Raw genomic sequence first — 23,038 nt, 5'->3', positions numbered from 1 at the left:
TTTCAGGCAGTGAGTTTCAGACCCCCACCACCCTCTAGGTGAAAAATATTACTCAACTCCCCTCTAATCCTTCTACCAATTACTTTAAATCGACGTCCCCTGATTATTGGCCTCTCCTCTAAGGGGAATAGGTCCTTCCTATCCATTCCATCTAGGCCCCTCTATTAATTCTCCCCTCAGCCTCCTCTGTTCCAAAGAAAACAATCACAGTCTTTCCAATATTTCCTCATAGCTAAAATTCTCCATTCCTGGCAACATCCTCGTAATTCTCCTCTGTATCCTCTCTAATGTGATCACATCCTTCCTGTGATTTAGTAACCAGAACAGTACTCTAGCTGTGGCCCAACTAATGTTTTAAACAGTTCTAGCATAATCTCCTTGCTCTTATACTCCAAACCTCAAGTCAATAAAGGAAAGCATCCTGTATGCTTTCTTAGCCACCTTATGTACTTGTCCTGCTACCTTCACAATGAAGAAATTCCAAGTAGTCTCATTCCATTCTCAAACGGTTTAACACCAGTTATTGACATTTTTTTTTTATATAAAAGTGTCAGAGCCTGACTGCTTAAAAATCAGGTTTCATCGGCTGAAATACAGATGATCTCCAAATAATCAAGGTAGTGCTATATGTTTTACCTTTATTGGCCTTTTCAATGCTTCCTGGATGTCCAGGCGTTTCCTCATTATAGTCTGGTCCAGCTTCCTCTCGAATGCCAGCAAATCCATGTAGGCTTGAGACTCTGGCACAAGCTCCCGAATCTGTAACAAAAAGGATAGCGTACACAATGATCACTGATTATCACCAAAACGGCCCTTTTCAAAGCCACAAGTGACATCCTCGATGATTATGCTGCACTATCCCCTCCCTGCCTTCCACCACCCCATCTGCAGCCTTTGACATGGCCTACCACACCATCCTCCTCGGTTACCGAACTCAATGGCATTGTGCTCGCCTGGTTCCACTCTTACCTGCCCATTCGCAGCCAGAGAATCTTCAGCAATGGCTTCTTTTCTTGCTCTCGAGGTTGCCATTGAAGTCCCTCAAGATCGATACTTAAACCCCTCCTCTTTTTCATGAACATGCTGCTCCTTGAACACATCATCTTGAGAGGGGGTCAGCTGCCACATGAATGCTGACACTCCAGCTCTACCTCTCCACCTCTCTCAACCCTCCACTGCGTCTGTGTTAACAGACTGCTTGTTCAACATCCAGTATTTAGTGAATCAGAATTTCCTCCAGTTAAACATTGGGAAGACCAAAGCTTCAGCCCCCGCCAAAAACTCCGTACCAGTGCCACAGATTCCATTCCACCACCCCCACAAAGCAACGGTTCCAGGCTGAATGTTCTGTATTAGATTTGATCCCAGTAGTGAAAGTTCACATCAAACCCACTGTAGTCGCCTGGACATATCAAGCATGAACCAAAAAAAGTCTTTCTCCCCACCAGCCCAAGTGGCCACTTTGTAAACCTTTGTCAAGCAACACATACAATCAGCTCATCAAGTCTGCCTTCAGTTATGGAATGGTTTCCAAAAAACACTTTTTTTTAATTCAATACTTTTGGATCAGGTGCTCAAGGTGAAGAATGTGGTACAGGAAAACCTTTAACAATTGTTATGAGGGTTCCCACTTTTTGTTAAAAACTTGAGAAACTCTATCTTAAAACGGAAAAGGGATTTCATCGATGCTGGAATCTTGGGGATTGCTGAACTTTGTGGTTCTTTTAAAAACAAAAAGGAAGGTCAACAGAAGGCTGTAGAAGTAAACAACTCTTACTGGAAAGCATCTGTTTGCAAAGAACCCAGCAGGGGGTTGTGTTATGATCTGAAAGGACAGATGTTTACAAGGAAATGACAGACCACGATTTATAGCTGTCACAGGATTGCTGAACAGTGTTGGTTTCATTTTGAACTGTTTAAAAAAAAAAAAAAGCCAGTTGGTTTGGCTAAAAAGCAGAAGGTTGGAGTTTGCTTATTGACCTGCCAGGAGAACAGAAAATCCAGCCAGCCCATCTTTCTCTTGAAAAGCAAATCCTGTGTCAAGCGTTTTTACTGTTGCCTCCCGTATTGAATAAATACTGAATGTTTGCAGAAACTTGGCATCTTGGAAAGAACTTTGCATCAAATGCATGAGAAGTGAAACTTTTGTTGCGGCACACCTGATGTAAAACCTATGTGAAGCCTTCTGTAGCTGCATCTTTTGAAAGCCTACCCAGACTGTCCATCAACATCGCCTGGAAAGAACTGTTCTAGGAAGATTCCTAGTGTCAGCCAGCTATTCGCCTTTGGAACACCTCGCCAAAACAAAACACTTCCTTCCACACCTTCTGTTTTTTTTTATTCCATCGATTTCTTTGCAACAGCTGTAAACAAAAATCCCTTTTTTTCCCTTGGTTAACCGGATTTGTTTGTGTGTGGGTGTGTGTGTGTGTGTGTAAGGGCTAAGATAAAAATAAGGGGCTTTAATATTTCAATTCGTGCGTATGTTTACTTCATCATTGGTTAAGACCTGGTTTATAATAAATGGATAATTTTGTTGTTTAGTAAAGAAACTTGGCTGGTGTGCTTTATTCTGGGGGAAAAGCAGAGTGATTGATTGTTTCAGTAAATGGGAAAATTTAAAAATATGTTGTGACCTGTGGAGAAGTGGGACTGAATTAACAGTGCACTGCTCCCACCTCGGTCATAACACAATGAAAAAGGATACACTTACCCTCTGAGGTAGAATTTTATCTGCCATTTTCTTCTTCTTCGCACTATTCAAATGAAAGAATAAACACATTACCCTGGCAACTGATCTTCCAAAATTAGCCACTCCAAGTTGGAGTCTGTTTAATATTCAGACAGAGTGCAGTGACCATAGGGCCACAAGACACCATAAGAGGTTACCTGGCATAAATGGACATTAAAACACGACCAAAACAACTACAGAAACATGACCTGAGCTCCCAGCAACTTCGGCAAATTCATCACAAAACTGATTAAATGTCAGGTCAAAACGAGATCACACAATTATCCAGTTATTGCAAAGAGAAAGCGTTTGTGGATTAACAGCTTTATTCTCAATAGGTTTTTAACGTTTTAAAACTGCTTCCCTTTCTAATTGCCTCATCTCCCCCAAAGACACCAGCCTTGCTGCATCGTCCCTTCCCTTTATGGTTGGCAGCCATGCCTTCAGCTCTTAAAGCCCTACGTTCTGGAACCCCCTCACTAAAGCCCTCCATCTCTTGACCTCCCACAACTGGGGTACAGCCCAATGGACCCAGGCAGCTATCCAGTACCTGGTCAGAGTGGCTATATTTCATGTGTGAACCAAGACAATGACTGTCAGCAGGCTATTTGATGACATGGGGGAGTTGATATAATAGCAACGTTGAATCCTGCCATTAACCCAGCATATACATATGTGTGCACTTCAGTTAAGAGTCATTGGACAGTGATCAGGAAAGGAGAAATCATCCCAGAAGTATAAGCAGTGACATGTCGTGCCCAAACTGCTCCCCTGGCTGAAATCAACTGCCTCAGTACACAGCAGTGGTTGATCTTCTAAACTACAGTCTTCACCACTTACACTGTCCAGTGGTGGACAGCATGCACAATCACCTAGTGAGCAAGTTGCATCAACACCAAGACGCCTGCTATAAATGCTGGGAACTGTACATAGTTTATGCAATGAGTGATGTATCTACCCACTAAGCCTTCCAGAATATTTCTATGCAGGGTTCTCCACATTAATAGATGGTAAAGATAAATATGACAAAGTAACTAAAGTACCTGAATGGCTGACATTAGGTGTACAGCATTGCAAGAGTCCTACTGTATGAAGAACATTGATTTTATTATTCAAAAAGAGTTCACTGCTTCTATAGAGTTGCTCATTGTGTTTACTGCTAAGAATTGGGTAACAGGACCAAAACAAATTCAACAATTATTGGGTACTAGGCGAGAGAGGGGGAAGAAAAAAAAAAAAATCAGCCACCCTTCCTGCTCTTGATCCCTCTCCAGGTGTACAAACAGGGACATCAAATGGAGGCAGGATTGTCCGATACCCAGATCAGCTGCGATGCCCTCCACAAGTGAATAACTAGCCAACACTTCCTTGGCTCACTCGGACAAGCCATTTGAAGGCTACCGATGCCTATGGAACCGCATCCTGAACGTGCCAGCACTTTATGGTGTCACTGTGGCATAGAAGGAGGCCATTCAGCCCATGATGACTCTCTGTAGAGCAATCCAGTCAGTCTCATTCTCCCACTCTATCCCCATAGCCCTGCAAGTTTATTTCCCCCAAATGCCATTCTTTTGAAATCCATCATCTCCATTTCCATCACCCTCATAGGGAGCGAATTCCAGGTCATTCCCACTCGGTGCCTAAAATAGTTTGTCCTCACATCTGCGCACCGCCACCACCCCGACACCCCCCCCCCCACCCCCCCACAATCCCCGCATCTCTTGCCCAAAATTTTATATGTGTCCCTTAGTCCTTGTACCATCAGTTAATGGGAACAGCTTTTCTTTGTCTCTTATCTAAACCTGTCAAAATCTTGTACACCTCCATCAAATCTCCCTCAATCTCTTTTGCTTCAAGGGGAACAACCCCAGTTTCGCCAACCTAACCTTGTAGCTAAAATCCCCCATCCCTGGAACCATTCTGGTAAATCTCCTCTGCACCCTCTCAAGGACCCTCTCATCCTTCCTAAAGTGTGGTGACCAGAACTGGATGCAATACTCTAGTTGTGGCCTAACCAGAGCTTTATAAAGGTTCAGCATAACTTCCCTGCTTTTGTACTCAATACCTCTATTTACGAATCCCAAGATCACATATGTTCTGCTAATTACTCTCTCAATATGTCTTGCCACCTTCAAAGATCGATGCACATGAACCCCAGGTCCCTCTCTCCCTCCGCTCTCTTTAGAACTGTACCATTCTATTAAGCATATATTGCCTCTCCCTATCCCTTCTGCCAAAATGCATTACCTCATACTTCTCTGTATTAAATTCCACTTGTCTGCCCATTCTGCTAGTCTATCTATGTCCTATTACAGTTGATTGGTATCATCTTCACTGCACCTCCAAGTTTGTTATCATTGGCAAATTTTGAAATTTTACTCTGCATTCCAATAGCCAAATCAAAAAAGCAGTGGTCCTAGCACTGACCCTTAGGGAACACCACTGTCTACCAACCTGCAGTCTGAAAAACAACCATTTACCATGACTCGCTCTTTTCTGTCCTTAAATCAATTTTTTATCCAAACTGACACTGACCCTCCTATTCCATGAGCCTCAACTTTGTTGACCAGCCTTTTATGCGGTAACTTTGTCAAATGCTTTAAAATCCATAAAGACAACATCCATTGAATTTCCTTCATTAAAAATTTCAATTAGAGTAGTCAAGCACAATCTGCCTTTTACGAATCTGTGCTGGCTCTCCTTAATTAACTCAAACCTCTCCAAGTGCCTGTTGATTTTTTCCCTTGATTATTGTTCCTTAAACCTTACCCACCACTGATGTTAAACTGAGTGGCCTGTAGTGACTAGAAATGTCCTTACACCTTTCTTGAATAAGGGTGTCACATTTGCCACTCTCCAATCAGGGAAGAAAATTAATAAAATATTCATTGCGGGGATACCAAAAACAATACTGGCGCCCTTGCCTCTGAAAACACTGACCATTTCAAAGCATATCAATTCTGGCAAAGTTAGTTTGCACTGAATACTCAAACTTAATTTAAGTGGTATTGGACATACTTGTGATTGCGGTTCTGGGCTGCCTGTTGCTGCACCTGCTGAATCTGCTGTGGAGCTGGCCGTTTGCGAGACTGGTCCATCATCGACTGAGGCATGCCTGGTCGCACTGCTGGGCTCCCACCATATGAAGGACCCGGTGGACCCATAGAAGCACCCTGAGGTGGCATGCGGCTGCCTGGAGGCATCCCTGGGCGCTAGTTAAATGGAAGAAAACAAAATGAGACATGGAAAGGATTGACCTCATCAGGAAAAGCTGGATTCAGCAAACAAACTCTCACATCGCATTATCAACAATCTGATTTTTGATCAGAAAATGCCACGAGCTACTAGAGGTTACAAGGGGACAAATCTGAACACAACAAATTAAAGCAGCCAGGTAATACAAGTCTTGATGAAAGGTCAGAAACGGTAACTCTGCTTCTCTCTCCACAGATGCCAGACCTGCTGAGTCTTTCCAGTACTTTCTGCTTTTATTTTAATTGCCCCTAGTATAGGTAGGTGGTAGGGGAATATAGGGACAGGTGAGGATGTGGTAGGAATATGGGATTAGTGTAGGATTAGTATAAATGGGTGGTTAATGGTCGGCACAGACTTTTATTTTGCTATCATATAGGTCTTGACACTCTGTACACATATCCAGAGATGCAGAACCAGGTGCTTGGAATCAAAACTATGACCCTAAGATAGGGCAGCAGCAAGCTCAGTTTACAAGAGATAAGAACTGTCACTTCAGTATTAAACCTGAGCAACTGAAATTTTTAGCGAGGAAGCCTAGTGTGCCTCGCACATAAATGATCAAATTTTTATTGGGAAAACGGGAAGGGGATGGGTTTGAATGGAGGCCAGGTACTGCTCTAAATGGAAGTGCAAAACACAAAGAACAAGCTATCCCATCAAACTTGTACTCCAGTGACAGATTAAAGAACTGTTTTGGAAAAGGTGCGGTGGGGGAAGGGGATTACATATTGGCTGTCTAACTGACCTCTCGGCCACCGACCAGTATATTGTCACATTTCCATGCCGGAGTGCAGAACAATGGAGGAAAAGAACAGGTTTTTTTTAGATTTAGATTTAAAGATGCAGCATTGAAACAGGCCCTTCGGCCCACCCCCCATTAACCACCCATTTATACTAATCCTACACTAATCCCATATTCCTACCACATCCTCACCTGTCCCTATATTCCCCTACCACCTACCTATACTAGGGGCAATTTATAATGGCCAATTCACATACCAACCTGCAAGTCTTTTGGCTGTGGGAGGAAACCGGAGCACCCGGAGGAAAGCCACGCAGACACAGGGAGAACTTGCAAACTCCACACAGGCAGTACCCAGAATTGAACCCGGGTCGCTGGAGCTGTGAGGCTGCGGTGCTAACCACTGCGCCGCCCCACAGTTGGTCAGTTACATTTTAAAATATACAAATTTACAGACAAGTTTCAACTGAATTATATTCCAGTATCAAGGACATGAAACTGACAAGTCAGCAGTTCTGCTCCTTTCTCTCTTGCCTGTCAAAGCACAGGCAATTACTACAATGTGACCCAATAATCCGAAATAGGAAAATCCCAGTTGTGGACCTTCAAGGGGGAGGGGGGTGAACAGGAGCAGGGGAGAGTTGGGGGAAACTTCAGAAAAATAGCCAATAAAAAGTAGTTGCACCAGAAAATTGGCAGATAATTAAAACACTACGCCAGTACAGGCATCTTGTAATAAGATATATATCAATCCAATCGTTCGGTCTGCTGCACAGAAGGTTGGAACTGACTGCAGTGAGCTAGGAAATGCATCAACTGGGAAAAAAGAACGCAACCCCTTCTGCTTTAGGACAGGAGTCAGTTGATGGGTAAACCTCCTGCCCCAAAATGCTGCATTACAATTGACAAAAAGCTGCCAGTCGGAAATAAAAGTCTTGTTAATTTGAAAACAAACCCTTACCAAACCGTGAGCAAGAAATTCAAAGAGTTTACTCCTGGTTGCTGACTGCATGCCACACGTCCCTTTCAAACACCCTTTGTCCGTGTGCTACGCTCTACTTTACTGCACTCGCGTTTAGCAAGCTGATGCTGTCGCTCTTGGGCATCCGACATTTTATTGTAGGGAAGATGCAGTCGCCTCAACTTTACAAGAAATTCAGCAAATCAACAGTCAAACTACAGCAGCAACTGGCATGCCAGAAGGTGCCATTATATTGTTCAGTCCAAGTATGTATTCTAAACACCACAAAGAAATGAATCAGTGAAAGACCTTGTAACAGCAGTTGTCACGTCACTTGTGCATGCCTTTCAGCTCCATACTACCGCTCTTGCAGGTCTCAGCTAATTAGCATCAAGAGTCAAAAGAGAAAAAAGGCCCTGCCTGCACACAGCAAAACAGCTGTCAGCAGTGAAGGATGTTCAGGAAAAGCCTTGAATGCTGGCACAATAGCAGCTGAATTGGTGCAATTAAACCTCATTCAACTGAAAGGAGAATTTTAAATGAAGATGATTAAAATATTTCGAAACTGACTCATTTGCAGGCACATTGGCAAAAAGGTAAGTGTACAGGCCATAGCTGATAAACAATACGAACAGCAGCTCCCATTCGTACAGCAGCTTTTTTTCAAAAATTAAGCTTTATTCATAAAATTTGTAAAAGTACATTGCATAATAGTTCAAATTTAACATTACATAAAATGCAATACAGATCAGTTTCTTTCAATACAGTCTGTGGCAATCTGAGGCGCCTCACTATACTTACAATTTCAGGTTATATTTACAATATACATTTATGTCAAACATACAGCACAATAGATTTTATGCAGGTTCCAGCCCCTCACTGTACTACAGCAGGAGGGCCATAGACCGCTGCCCTTCCCAATTGAGCCTTTGCAGCAGCAGCCCCAAGCTTTAGCGCGTCCTTCACCATGTAGTTCTGGAATGTGCCAGTCTGCAACACTCTGTCATGGGCAGATCCTTGCACTGGAAGACCAACAAGTTTTGGGCAGACTACCATATTCATGTAACGCCTTTACCGTAGAAAAACATTTACAGAGGCATAACCAGACACAAATCAATGCCATGCCAAAGGAGGGGTCAGCCTTTGCTCATTTGGGTCAACGTTGTATATGAGCGTTACGTGTTTTGCTTGGTGTCAGCCATGGCTCAGTACTCTCGCCTGCATCAGAAGGTTTTGGTTTCAAGCCCCACTGCAGAGACCTGAGCAGAGAATCTAGGCTGGCACTTCAGTGCAGTACTGAGGGAATGCTGCACTGTCAGAAGTGCTGTCCTTCGGATGAGTGGTTAAACCAAAGCCCATCTGTCCTCTTAAGGTCAGCTAATAGATCCAACAGCACAATTCAAAGAGCAGGGGAATTCCCCCTCGTGTCCTGGCCAACATTCCTCCTTCAGCCAACATCACTAAACCAGCCCTTCATTGGCTGTAAAACAATTTAGGACATCCCGAGCTCGTGAAAGCTATTATATGAATGACAGTTCTTTCTTTCTAAAGGAGCTATTAGGAGGGGTGAATAAAAGCTTGCTCAAAAGAGGTGGGTTTTATGGAGCAGCTAAAAGGAGGCTAAGATATCAACAGTCATCCCATGGAGCAGAAAGTATGCAGCAATACGGGAATGTCATCGGGAAAGAATTGCTGAATGAGTTCCTTTGCTCCATTTACATTGGCACCAAGTCAAGCCAGTCATAAATTGAGGGGATACCCAACGTCCAGTAGACATTATTTAAGTGTGTGACCCAAGCATGCCAAACAGGTTGTTTTTATTGGCACTCATTCAGGATTTTACAGTATAATCTACAGGACATTTACCGCTAACCAACATGATATGACCTACATTCACAGCCTAAGTGCAAAGAAGGAAGACTGATTGTTTCTCAGCATTGATATCAATGCAGAGATAGAGCAAAGGGGCAGATTAGTTGAATTTGATATGGTGAATTTGAGCATGGCGCTCAATGATAGCACCAGGCCTCAGTGTGAATGAATTGCAACCTACAATGAAGAAAAATAACTCAAGAACATTGGCTCAACTCATATTTTTCTTCCTCCCTCCTCATTCCAACATGAAAAATAAAACTACACTCAAATGACACGCCTGGATCCAAAGCCCAAGCCCACAAACATCTCATACAAATTATTAGCTTTCAGTCCCCTTCACTTTACAGCACTGCCTCAACCCATCTGAAAGGGTGCCCTTTTCTGGTATTTCCAGAGGCACCTAAATTCCTGCCAGCAAACACTGTCAATGAAAGGACAACCTGCCATGTTTTTCCCCTCGATGGCAGCAGACTGATCACTCAGTCCAGACGTACAGGCCTCCAAAGTGCTTTGCAAATCACAGGCATATATGGAACATTCCCAGTCGCCAGACAAGGTCCAATGGCCAGAAATAGTGCCTTGATCACCAACTTGTGGTGATCTCAGCTGGGACGGTAAAAATTCAGGCAGGGTTCCCCATTCTTTGGTGGCTATCTGATAATTCCTGCTGGATAAACTGAGTATGAATGAGGATGAGGTTGGGCTCAGGTGCAATGCCCTCTACAATTAAATAATGGCGATACACTAGCTCAGCCCACATATGGCCACTCAGGGAAGGTTGTGGAACAGGTCAACACTTTGAAGGGGCAGCAAATCTCTGCACTTCCCTGACATTACGGGATAAGCCTGCCCCAATATACCAAAACTTTTAAGTTACAAGAAAAGGAAGTAGAAACAACTGGTTTTAATGGATAGCTTGCCGACTTCAGAAAGAGATGACTGTCACTTCGACAGGCTTCATTCTCATTGTGCTTGTGAATTAGGTTAACCTGCAAATACCAGGCCTTTTTTAAAAGGTGTGAACAGGATAAGGCTTTGGCTTTGTAAATTAGCTCAGGTCACTAATTCAGAATCAAGATTAAAAAAAGAACTTGCATTAATATAGCACCTTTCACGGCCTTAGGACGCCTCAAAACGCTTTGCAGCCAATGAAGCACGATTTGCAATGGTTCCACGATACAACTGGTGATGGCGTGAAAGCGGTTGCAGATTGTACCTGAACTACAAAGTGTTAGTTTATTGTACTTTCATTTGATGATATATCTTAAATGTGTCACCTTTCCTTCTTTGAAAAAATGAAGTGGACAAAAGCAGGTTCTATGCAAATCCTTCAGAACCCGCTGAATGATAGAATCAGATATTTCAGTACAGCAAGATGCTCTTTGATGCATCAAGTCTGTGCCAGAGCAATCAACTCCAATACCATTTTCCTGTTTTTTCCACACTTTTTTTTTTATCCTTCATGTGGACTTTTCCTTCTGCAAACCTGCTTCTATGTACCCCCATCCCTAGATCTCTTTGTTCCTCCAATACACTGAGAATGTTACCATTCAGGGCATATTTTTATTCGGATTCTTTCCCCAAAGTTGTACTACTACTACCACATATTTGTTGACATGGAACTGCACTCGCCACTTATCTGCCCACTCCATTTATCTAGGTCCTCCTGCATTCTTCCTCAGTTTTATCATGCCCCAACACTGATTCCTGGGGCACATGATTAGCACAGGTTGGCAAGTTGATAAAACATTAATTTACTTGCCCTCTCTACTTTCTATCCTTTAGCCATCTACCCATCCATGACATCACTACCATTTTGCAGCTTTGGCGTACTGTGTATTATTTATCCCAATTATCTAGTGCTACTTTTACACTATTTCTCTTTCATAACTGGGCTTGATTTTTGAGAGTAAATTTGATTCGTTTTAGCACACGGAATCTCTGGTCTGAGTAGTCATAGACATTTATGGCATAGGAGGTCATTCGACCTATCAAGTCCATGCTGGCAGTAATATTTCTATTTAACTGAATAGACGGATGATATGGTGGGAATTCTACGTAATTTCCAGGTCACAACTGAGCATAATTGGGGTAATCATTAATCCCTAGGTTCATCCAAACTGTAGGTTCAGATAACAAAAAAATAACAAATAGAAATTGTTAGACTATTGAATGAGAAAAGGGTGATGAAAAACCTGACATCCTAACAGACTATAGGAAAATTTATTGGGACAAGGATTATTAGAAAGAGCCTGCATTCAGGCTGATAGCACAATAGTCAAGAGGAGAGACTTGAGACACTAGTGGTATTTACACTGCAGTAGAAAAGGACAGGAAGAGATATGGCAGTTTTTAAAATTACAAGGGTTCTGATGGGGTGATGAGGGAAAAGACCATTTCCTCTAATTGATGGCTCCTTATTACTGACCTCCCAATTTAAAATTGTCACAATGAGTAAGAGGGAATGACTTACCATAGGGAGTAGCTGAGGCAAAGACCATTGCATCTTTTAAAGGGCGAATAGATAAATGTTTCAAACAGAGGAGTAGACAGAACTACAGGGAGAGAGCAGGGCAGTGGGAAGAGCTTTGGATCGTTCCAGCAAATAGCATGCACAGATACAATGAGTCAAATGGCCTCGCTCTGTACTATAAACATTTATGTTTCAATATCGTGTCCTTTACCGTGGTAAGGTTATCAGGACATTCCTCAGTGCTTCATCTCCAGTGAATTATTTTTCAAGTCCAGGCACTATTATGCTCACACATTTGGTAATGAACATGTGCAAAGATCTCAACCATCATGAGAGGAATGACCAGCTAATCTTTATCAGGTGGCATTAGTTGAGGAAGGAATTTTGGCCAGAAATCTCTTCAAAATAGTGCCATAGGATCTTTTACATCCACCTGATCAAAAAGGCAGGGTCTTGGTTTGAAATCTCTTTTCAAGAGACAACACCTGATATTGCAATACTGCCTCGGGGTTGCACTGAAGCGTCAGCAAAGATTATGTGTAGGCACCTTTTGTTTTACTGGCATACATCAGCACCTTTTCAAAATTTATGAAGATGGCCAAAATTCAACACAATCTTCAAAAAAAAAACATTTGGTCATGGATTAGTGGAAGAAATAAAAACCTGAAAATGAAGAAGAAAGTTCATGGGAGGTAATTCATTTTCCAAGTTGATATCAGTCACTGATGTCCAGTCAGGATGCAGATTCCGAGTGCAACCTTTATTGGAAGAGGAGATGCATTTGAAACTAACCTGGTTCTGTCAGCAGCTAATGCAATTTCCAGAACTGCTATTTCAGCAAAAGACAATCAAGCACGTGAGTGAGATTATTTTTAAAAATCTACTGTCTGCAGTGTCTGCTATTTCCACATCACTATTCTGAACAACCAAGCTCCACAATAACTTCATTGATCCCAGAAAAAGGATGAGGACTGATTGAGCACTCGCTGAGAGCAATATATGGATAATGAAATACTGTACACACCAATCCACGAACCAAAAGCTAAATTCTTTCAATGTTTCTATACAATCACACTTCTATAATGAGCAGCCCAGCATGTGTACGATGTTCCGATCTACACGCCAGACTAAACAGTTTAATGGTGAAGTTTTATTTGTACAATGTCAGAATCGTCATATTGAACCAAGCAGGACCTAAATACAGCATCAACTACTGAGGAAAAGCTGACAAAGGAATGAAAAGGTGTTAACGCTAAAAATGTATGCATGATGGAAGGTGAATAAACTAGTTATATGACTCACAATCCAAATGTTTTGTTTCGTTTTTTCCATTACTGTTCCCATTATTTTTCAGGGATGTCCATTTAACAGAATAAACAATTAACTGATTTTGGGCAGTCACAAATAGATTTTTGCTTTCTGGTTCTCCCCCTCTGTTGCAGGGCAACAGCTCCACTGGCACCAGACATCCACCATTGCCTGAGACCTGTGATCATCAGCAGGCAATTCCTCCACAGGGGGACTCAGTCAAATACAATCCTGTTCTAAGCAGCCATCCCTCCACATAAGCTTTCCAGAAGGGGTGACTGAACTGCAGTTAAGCATAAGAACCCTGGCCAATTTTCACCTCACCTAGGTCAAGGGTGTTGACATGCGCAGCCATTCAATTGCCAGTCCAGGACTAGAGCACAAAAATCTAGGGTGACACTCCAGTGCAGTGCTGAGGGAGTGCTGCACTGTCGGAGGCGCCGGGTGACGTAAAAGATCCCATGACATTATTTCCAAGAGGAGCAGGGGAGTTCTCCCTGGCATCCTGGCCAATTTTGTTCCCTCAGCCAACATCACAAAAACCGATTATTGGTCATTATCACATTTCTGCTTATGGGAGCTTGCTGTGTGCAAATTGGCTGCTGTGTTTCCTACATTACAACAGTGACTACACTTCAAAAAGTACTTCATTGGCTGTGAAGTGCTTTGCGACGTCCGGTGGCTGTGAAGGGTGCTATATAAACGCAAATCTTTTTCATTGTAAGTGTTTTTTTGCCTATGGCATAGACATGGGAACATTGTTGAGTTGATGACACTGATGTTGTCGGTGGTCCTGGTCACTGGGAGCTAAATCTACAATCACAGGGAGTTTCAGAATGAAACTGGAATGGAGATAATTAAAAAAGGAATGCTGCAAGAAATGGGCAGGGACAAGCATCACATTTTGTTTAGCTGTGATTCAGTTGGTAGCACTCTCACCTCTGATTCAGAAGTTTGAGGGTTCAAGTCCCACCCAAGAGACTTGAGCACAAAAATTTAGGCTAACACTGCAGTACTGAGTGAGTGCTGCACTCAGGAGGTGCCATCTTTCATAGACGTTAATTCGAGTCCCCGTCTGCTCTCTCAGGTGACTGTAAAAGATCTCACTGCATTATTTTGAAGAGCAGGGGAGCTCTCGGCAATGCACCCTCCTTTTATTTTTGGAGTGATTTATTTAAATTTGTGACCCTTTTACATTTCTTTGCACTGCTGCACATTTTTTTTTAATTCATTCATGGGGTGTGGGCATCACTGGCCAGGTCAGTATTTATTGCCCATCCCTAATTGCCCTTGAGAAGGTGGTGGTGAGCTGCCTGCTTGAACCGCTGCAGTCCATGTGGGGTAGGTGCACCCACAGTGCTGTTAGGAAGGGAGTTCCAGGATTTTGACAGTGAAGGAACGGCGAAATAGTCCCATGTCAGGATGGTGTGTGACTTGGAGGGGAACTTGCAGGTGGTGGTGTTCCCATGTATTTGCTGCCCTTGTCCTTCTAGTTGGTAGAGGTCGTGGATTTGGAAAGTGCTGTCTAAGGAGCTTTGGTGCATTGCTGCAGTGCATCTTGTAGATGGTACACACTGCTGCCACTGTGCGTTGGTGGTGGAGGGAGTGAATGTTTGTAGATGGGGTGCCAATCAAGCAGGCTGCTTTGTCCTGGATGGTGTCGAGCTTCTTGTGTTTTGTTGGAGCTGCACCCATCCAGGCAAGTGGAGAGTATTCCATGACACTCCTGACTTGTGTCTTGTAGATGGTGGACAGGCTTTGGGGAGTCAGGTGGTGAGTTACTCACCTCAGGATTCCTAGCCTCTGACCTGCTCTTGTAGCCACGGTAATCATATGGCTACTCCAGTTCAGTTTCTGGTCAATGGTAGCCCTTAGGATGTTCATAGTGGGGGATTCAGCGATGGTAATGCCGTTGAATGTCAAGGGGAGATGGTTAGATTCTCTCTTGTTGGAGATGGTCATTGCCTGGCACTTGTGTGGCGCGAATGTTACTTACCACTTATCAGCCCAAGCCTGGATATTGTCCAGGTCTAGCTGCATTTCTACATGGACTGCTTCAGTATCTGAGGAGTCACGAATGGTGCTGAACATTGTGCAATCATCAGCGAACATCCCCACTTCTGACCTTATGATTGAAGGAAGGTCATTGATGAAGTAGCTGAAGATGGTTGGGCCTAGGACACTACCCTGAGGAACTCCTGCAGTGATGTCCTGGAGCTCAGATGATTGACCTCCAACAACCACAACCATCTTCCTTTGAGCTAGATATGATTCCCATTGACCTCAGTTTTGCTAGGGCTCCTTGATGCCATACTCGGTCAAATGCTGCCTTGATGTCTAGGGCAGTCACTCTCACCTCACCTCGAGTTCAGCTCTTTTGTCCATGATTGAACCAAGGCTGTAATGAGGTCAGAAGCCGAGTGGCCCTGGCAGAACCCAAACTGAGCGTCACTGAGCAGGTTATTGCTGAGCAAGTGCCGCTTGATGGCACTGTTGATGACACCTTCCATCACTTTACTGATGATTGAGAGTAGGCTGATGGGGCAGTAATTGGCCGGGTTGGACTTGTCCTGTTTTTTGTGCACAGGACATACCTGGACAATTTTCCACATTGCAGAGTAGATGCCAGTGTTGTAGCTGTACTGGAACAGCTTGGCTAGGGGCGCGGCAAGTTCTGGAGCACAGGTCTTCAGTACTATTGCCGGAATATTGTCAGGGCCCATAGCTTTTGCAGTATCCAGTGCCTTCAGTCGTTTCTTGATGTCATGCGGAGTGAATCAAATTGGCTGAAGTCTGGCATGTGTGATGCTGGGGACTTCAGGAGGAGGCAGAGATGGATCATCAACTCGGCACTTCTGGCTGAAGATTGTTGCAAATGCTTCAGCCTTATCATGCGCAGTACCTTAAAGGGGCTGACTTGTGCACAGCCTGCACGGCAACACTCGGGTTGCTGTGCAGCTTACAAGAAACAATGCTGCCCGGTCTGTGAAACTACACCTCCCCCCAACCCCATACTCAACACGAAAATAGATGATCTAGACATTATAACACTGCTGCCTGTGCTTGCTGTGCACAAGCTGTAATGCATTACAACAGTGACTACACTTCTAAAGTACTTCATTAGCTGTAAAGCGCTTTGGGACATTCTGAAGTTGTGAAAGGTGCTATCGAAATACAAGTCATTCATAATTTTCTTAAATAGCAAACTTAGCAACTCCTTAATCTAGTGACACATGATCAAAGATGAGATAGACTTTATGGAAAGACCTTTTTTTTTAAGAAAAAGAGAAACAGATATGATACACAAAGTCATAAGTAAATAATAAGAGGCCAGATGAGCGATAAAATTTGTACTTTGCCTTTTGCAAAGAATACGGGAACTCGCCCTGATTTCTTTATTCTCCTGAAGAGGTGAAATTTGAGATAAAACCTTTTGATGCCCTAAAGGTGACCAAAATCCTTATGACATTATTCAACACTGACCAGTTGCATTCCATGACTGACATTGCCAGGGCCCCAGAGGGACTGAAATCATTATGTTCCACAGTGGGTTCAATCCCTCAATCTAATACGTTTCCTGCAGTGTTCAATCTAGCTCTTCCCCAAATATTCATCCAGCTCCAAAACAATGAACCCAGCACAAAAAAAATAGGCAGGCAGATCTGGTACAGTTCCTCCACAGCACATAGCACAATGCACTCAGCCCACACAAGTTAAGTGCTAATCAACTGGGGAATGCACCAGCGTTTCCTGGCCCTTGATCTAACCAGGTGAAACTTATGGTGAGTAAATGTACAGACCCGTTTTCTCTCCAACAGGGAGATACGTTGACTTGTCACTGTCTGAGGCTGAACTAGACCGTTCACAGCCTCGGTGTTATTCGTGACCCGAGACAAGTTTTTGACCACATATCCGCTCCATCACTAAGACCGCCACTTCCACCTCTGTAACATCGCCCACCTTCGCACCTGCCTCAACTCATGCTGCAGAAGACAGACCGGGCCTTGGTTTAGCATCTCATCTGAACAATGGCACCTCTGACAGTGCAGCACGCCCTCAGTACTGCACTGGAGTGTCAGGCTAGATTATATGCTCAAACCTCTGGAGTGGGACTTGAACCCACAACCTTCTGACTCAAGAAAGAGTGCTACCCACTGACAAGACTGACACCATGTTGAAGCACACATTAAAAATGATCCCAGTTGTTAGTCTCATCCTTATGCTTTATGCTTATGCTTTAGAAAATACTTGAAATAAGGTGAGGCATTATCTGTGGAGAGAAAAAGTGTTGGCATTTCAGGTCAGTGATAACGTTAATTGTTTCTTTTGTCACAGATGCTGCCTGACCTCCTGAGTATGTCCAGCATTTTCTGTTTTTCCTTCAGATTTCCAGCATCCACAGTAAATTGTTTTTGGTCTTACGTTTATCTTAGCTGGCATTTTAGTTTTGCTTCAGTCGTAAATTTTTGAACATCTGGAATTTTACTTTGTTTCTTTCTATCGTCTCCACAGCAGTGGCCCTGATCAAAACTGAAAATTAGTCTGAGCACTCAAAACCTGTTCTGCCAAGTCTTCATTTCAGTTTCTTTCTAGACCCCATGCCCACAGTGACAATATCAGATAGAAAACAACACATCACCAGATTGTGAATGTACAGGAAATGCACAGTAAAACTATTTGCCAAAGGTTCAACTGGAGCTACACTGATGGCAAGGCTAATATCTCCAGAGATGAACAAAGTTGATCTGCTGGTCCATCAAACCTGCCTCACATCACATAATAACTGGAGTAGGACTAAAGTTGTGCACTCAGTGGGTAGCACTCTCACCTGAGTCAGAAGATTGTGGGTTCAAGTCCCACCTTAAAACTTAAGCACAAAAGTCAAGGCTGACGCTCCAGTATCATACTGAGGGAGTGCTGCACTGGCAAAGTGCCCTTGTTCAGATGAGGCGTTAAACCAAGGCCCCGTCTGCCCTCGCGCGTGGGCATAAAAGATCCCAAGGCACTATTCTGAAGAGTTCTCCCCGTATCCCTCAATCAACATCACAAAAACGTGTTATTTATGGGACCTTGATGTGGCCAAATTGGCTGCTGCGTTTCCTACATTACAAGTGACTACACTTCAAAAGTACTTCCTCGGCTGTGAATCGCTGTGGGACGTTTGGTGGTTGTGAAAGGTACTATGTAAATGCAAATCTTTTGTTTTTGAATTTGCTTGCCAATTTGTGGTGAATTAGGGTTCCATACTGTAGGTTTCTGCCCACACAGAATTGCATCAGTCTTCACCAATTCACATCTAATCTTTACAGCCAACTCTTTTCAACAGCAGCAGTCTGACCTAAATTTTAATAGCACAGAAATACTCAGAAGGTTTGGCAACATCTGTGGAGAGAAACAGAATTAACCTTTCAGGTCGATAACCTTTCATCAGAACTCTTCTTTTCTCTCCACAGATGCTGCCAGACCTGAGTTTTTCGAGCATTTTTCTCTAATTTCAGATTTGCAGCATCTGCAGTATTTTGCTCTTGGGATTTCAACACAATTGGCTTCCTAAAGCCCCAAACTTTGGAATACCCTCTCTACACCTCTCCACCACACTTTCCTCCTTTCAAACACTCCTTAAAACCTACCTCTTTGACCAAGCTTTTCATCATCTGACTGAATATCCAGTTCTGATGAAAGGTCACAGACTTGAAACGTTAACTCTGCTTCTCTTGCCACAGATGCTGCCAGACCTGAGTATTTTCAACACTTTTTTATTTCTAATATTCCCTTACGTGGCTTGCTGTCAAATTTTGTTTTATAATGCCTCTGTGAAGCATTTTGTGACGCTTTATTACGTTAAAGACGCTATATATATTTTGTAAAGTTACAAAAATAAAAGTCAAATTCCTGTCCAAATTGGAAAAGAAAACCCAAACCTTCTCCAACCTGGACATTTAGGGAGCGGGGAACAAGTTACAAGCTATCATGAAGCAGTCGTTATTTCCTGGGCTTGAGAGCAACACAAGAACTTGAAACTGCCCAGGACAGGAGTAAGTCCAGCTAGCAGAAGGAACAAAGGAATCCAGGGTCGGGTCAGAAGTCTGAGACCAACTTTGCCATTAGGTAGGGGAGAGAGAGAGGCCGCCCACGGAGTTGTGTCCGGTTTGATCAGCGCAATGTGGTTTGGGAAAGGGCCTCGTTCCCCGCCCTGCCTATAGTTCCAATCCCCAACTCTGGCTGGACCACACTTACCGGGTATCCCTGGCCTGGCATGGCCGAACGGAACATGTTCTGCTGCTGACTGGGTGGTATCCTGCCCGGGGCCTGTCCCTGCCCCTGTCCTTGACCAGGCCCCGGTCCCGCTGCCATAGCGGCAGCAGCCGCCACCGCGCCCGGGCTCATTGTCTGGAACCCTCGCGCCGCCATCTTCGACCAGTAACCCGTTCGCACCGGAAACGGACAGCAGCCTTCCGGTGCACAGTCCATCGCAACGTGCTGATTGGCCGCCCGACTCAGCGCCACCTTCAGGGCGGCGGCGAATCTCCCGAGTCAGCGCCACCTTCAGGGCGGAGGTGAAACTCCCGAGTCAGCGCCACCTTCAGGGCGGCGGCGAATCTCCCGAGTCAGCGCCACCTTCAGGGCGGAGGTGAAACTCCCGAGTCAGCGCCACCTTCAGGGCGGAGGTGAAACTCCCGAGTCAGCGCCACCTTCAGGGCGGAGATGAAACTCCCGAGTCAGCGCCACCTGTGGACAACAACGCCTGTCGGTACTTCCGTCCTAACGTTGTACATGAATATGTCCACTGATATTATAAGCCCACCGACTACCACAGCTACTTCGACTACACTTCTTCACACCCTGCCTTCTCTAAGGACTCCGTTCCATTCTCCCCGTTTCTGTCTCCAACGCATCTGCTCTGATGATGCTACTACCTTCCATGACAGTGCTTCTGATATGTCTTCCTTTTTCCTCAACCGAAGATTCCCCCCCACTGTGGTTGACCCATTTCCCGCTCTTCTGCCCTCACCCCGTCCTCTCCCTCCCAGAACCGCGACTGGGTTCCCCTTGTCCTCGCTTTCTACCCCACCAGCCTCCAAATCCAAAGGATCATCCTCCGCCATCTCCAGCATGATGCCACCACCAAACACATCTTCCCTTCTCCTTCCCTGTCAGCATTCCGAAGGGACCGTTCCCTCTGCGACACCCTGGTGTAATGAGTTCTTTTATGCTGTCTGATGCAAGATAAATGAGATGCATGGAGTCCAGTTGGTTGAAGATCTCAAACAGATTTATTAACAGCTAAACTATCATACAGTACAGAGCTGACTATTTACAGAACCTTCCTCTAGATGTTACAGTTGCAGAGTGACTCTGGCTCTGAGTCACCTGATTGTGTCCTGGTACTTAGTTATTAGCATACTAAGATCTTAAAGGGGCATCACTCTTAAACAACATCCCCCTTCTTTCCAAAGATAAGTCTCATATGCTAAAAGTAAAAACACATAACATTAGATAACATCAAAATTATGTGTTTTGAGGAACAGCACCTCATCTTCCGATTCTGTACTGTACAACCCTCTGGACTCAACATTCAGTTCAACAATGTCAGACCATGACTGCCATTTTGATTGTTTTTTTACCATGTACCAGTCTTAAACTTGTTTTTCATGTTTTTCTCGTTTGGACAGAACTGTTCATTATTCTGCCATTAACACTCTCTCTGGACAAATAATGTATCCAATTCTAGGCACGACACTTTAGGAAGGATGTGAAGGTATTAGAGAGGGTGCAAGAAAGATTTACAACAATGGTTCCAGGGATGAGGGACTTGAGTTATGTGAATAGATTGGAGAAGCTGGGCTTGAGAGAAGAGTTGAAGAAGCAACAGCGACATGAGGAAAAACGTTTTCACGCAGCGAGTGGTTAAGGTCTGGAATGCACTGCCTGAGAGTGTGGTGGAGGCAGATTGAATTGTGGCTTTCAAGAGGGAATTGGATTGTTATCGGAAGAGAAAAAAATTTCAGGGCTACGGGGAAAGGGTGGGGGAGCGGGACTCGGTGAAGTGCTCTCGCAGAGAGCCAGCATGGACACAATAGGCCAAATGGCCTCCTTCTGTGCTATAAACATTCTATGGTCCTAAAGGAAAATCATATCTGTGTTGCAAGGGGGAAGGAATATCCTGCAACTCTTACTGAAAAGAAGTAAGAGTGCATTTGTACAAGACACTTGTTCGGCTGCAGCTAACGTATTGTGTGCACACCATTACAGAAAGGCTATTAGAGCCAGAATGATACCAGAATGACAAATTATAGTAAGGAAGAAAGCCGAGTAAAATTGAGGCTTTCTTCCCTGAAATAAGGCAGAATCTGACAGAGGTTTACAACATTACTAATCCATCTCCCATGACCTGGTCACACAGAGAGGGGGAATTTTTGAATTGGATCAAGATGGGGAAGGGGGAAGAGAAAGAAAGAACTTGCATTTATAAAGTGCCTTTCACAATTTGTTGAATTTCCAGGTGTAATCTAGTCAAGGGCAGTCAGCTGATACTTGCCTCTGCTCGGTTAATGATATCTTCCAGTCTGAACAGGGTTTTATGAGGGTGAAGGGTCACCTGAGCACAGCAATATGAGGTGCAATCAAATTCACTGGACATTCAGAGGTTGCTTCAAGATGCACAAGGCTGTTAAAATGCATTGTAAGAGTCTGCTGTCTGCTATGGCTCAGTGGGTAGCACTCTTTCTTCCGAGTCAGAACGCTGTGGGTTCAAAGTGCAACTCTAGGGACCGGAGTACAAAAATATGAGGCTGACACTTCCAGTGTAGTACTGATGGAGTGCTGCACTGTTGGAGGGACCGTCTTTAGGATGAGCCATTCAACTTGGCTTCCCTCTCAGGTGGACAGGGAAGATCTCATGATGTCATTTGAAGAAGAGCAAGGGAGTTCTCCCTGGTGTCTGGGGCAATATTCATCCCACTGCAAAACAGATTATATTGCAGTTTGCAGGAGCTTGCTGTGCGCAAATTGCCTGCCACATTAAAGCAGTGACGACACTGCAAAAGTACTTTGTTGGCTGTAAAGTGCTTTGGGACATTTGAGGTCAGGACAGGAGCTATAGAAATGCAATTCTTTTCTTTTGTGCAGTGTTCCCATTTACCAGTGTGGAGCTTGTCTTACAGCCTGCTTCCAGGTGAGGGCACCCTTTCTCTTGAAACGTGCACTTCTGAAGTGCAATCGGAGAGCTATTGTCACGGAGAAGAAGTGGAAAGACCACATCCTGATGCTCAGCATATCAGATACCCAGCGAGAGTTGTTGTTTCCACACAGTTTTCTGATTAGTAATCATGGTCTCAATTGTAGACTTAATTATTCATTCTTTGGTTCAGTGCACTTGCAGCCCTTATTGCATTGTATGCTTAAAACTCCAGATTGTCGAACAATATATTCAGCTCCTGATAAATAACTTTCCTTACTTACTTTCTTCCTTTCCTGGAGGTGTTGACTTGCTCATACGAATGTGATTGCACATGTACTAGGCACCCAGTGGGTTGCACTCTCACCTCTGAGGCAGAAGATCATGGGGTTAAGTCTCACTCCAGAGACTTAAGCACAGAATCTAGGCCTAGACTCCCAGTGCAGTACTGAGGCAGTGCTGCACTGTCAGAGGTACCGCCCTTAAGATGAGGTGTTAAACTGAGCTGCCATCTG

The 23,038-nt window shown here is 44.1% G+C and overlaps 1 protein-coding gene across 2 annotated transcripts in view; it reads right to left on the bottom strand.

Moving 5' to 3' along the window:
- Positions 1-19,801, bottom strand: part of smarcd1 (SWI/SNF related, matrix associated, actin dependent regulator of chromatin, subfamily d, member 1) — a 50,549-nt gene extending 30,748 nt beyond the window's left edge. For both annotated transcript variants that reach the window (XR_010971221.1, XM_068024454.1), the window contains exons 1-4: positions 19,583-19,801; positions 5,750-5,943; positions 2,714-2,756; positions 637-759 (exon numbers count right to left, since the gene is read on the bottom strand). Coding sequence is in view for 1 of the 2 variants with exons in the window: in XM_068024454.1 (XP_067880555.1) it covers positions 637-759; positions 2,714-2,756; positions 5,750-5,943; positions 19,583-19,756 (534 nt within the window). In the remaining variant the exon portion in view is untranslated. The remainder of the gene's footprint in view (positions 1-636; positions 760-2,713; positions 2,757-5,749; positions 5,944-19,582) is intronic.
- Between the last annotated feature and the right edge of the window lie 3,237 nt (positions 19,802-23,038).

The sequence above is a fragment of the Heterodontus francisci genome, chromosome X (genome assembly GCF_036365525.1).
Source record: "Heterodontus francisci isolate sHetFra1 chromosome X, sHetFra1.hap1, whole genome shotgun sequence".
Lineage (NCBI taxonomy): Eukaryota > Metazoa > Chordata > Chondrichthyes > Heterodontiformes > Heterodontidae > Heterodontus > Heterodontus francisci.
Note: the sequence above shows the minus strand (reverse complement) of the source record. Positions and strands in the feature narration are given on the sequence as shown.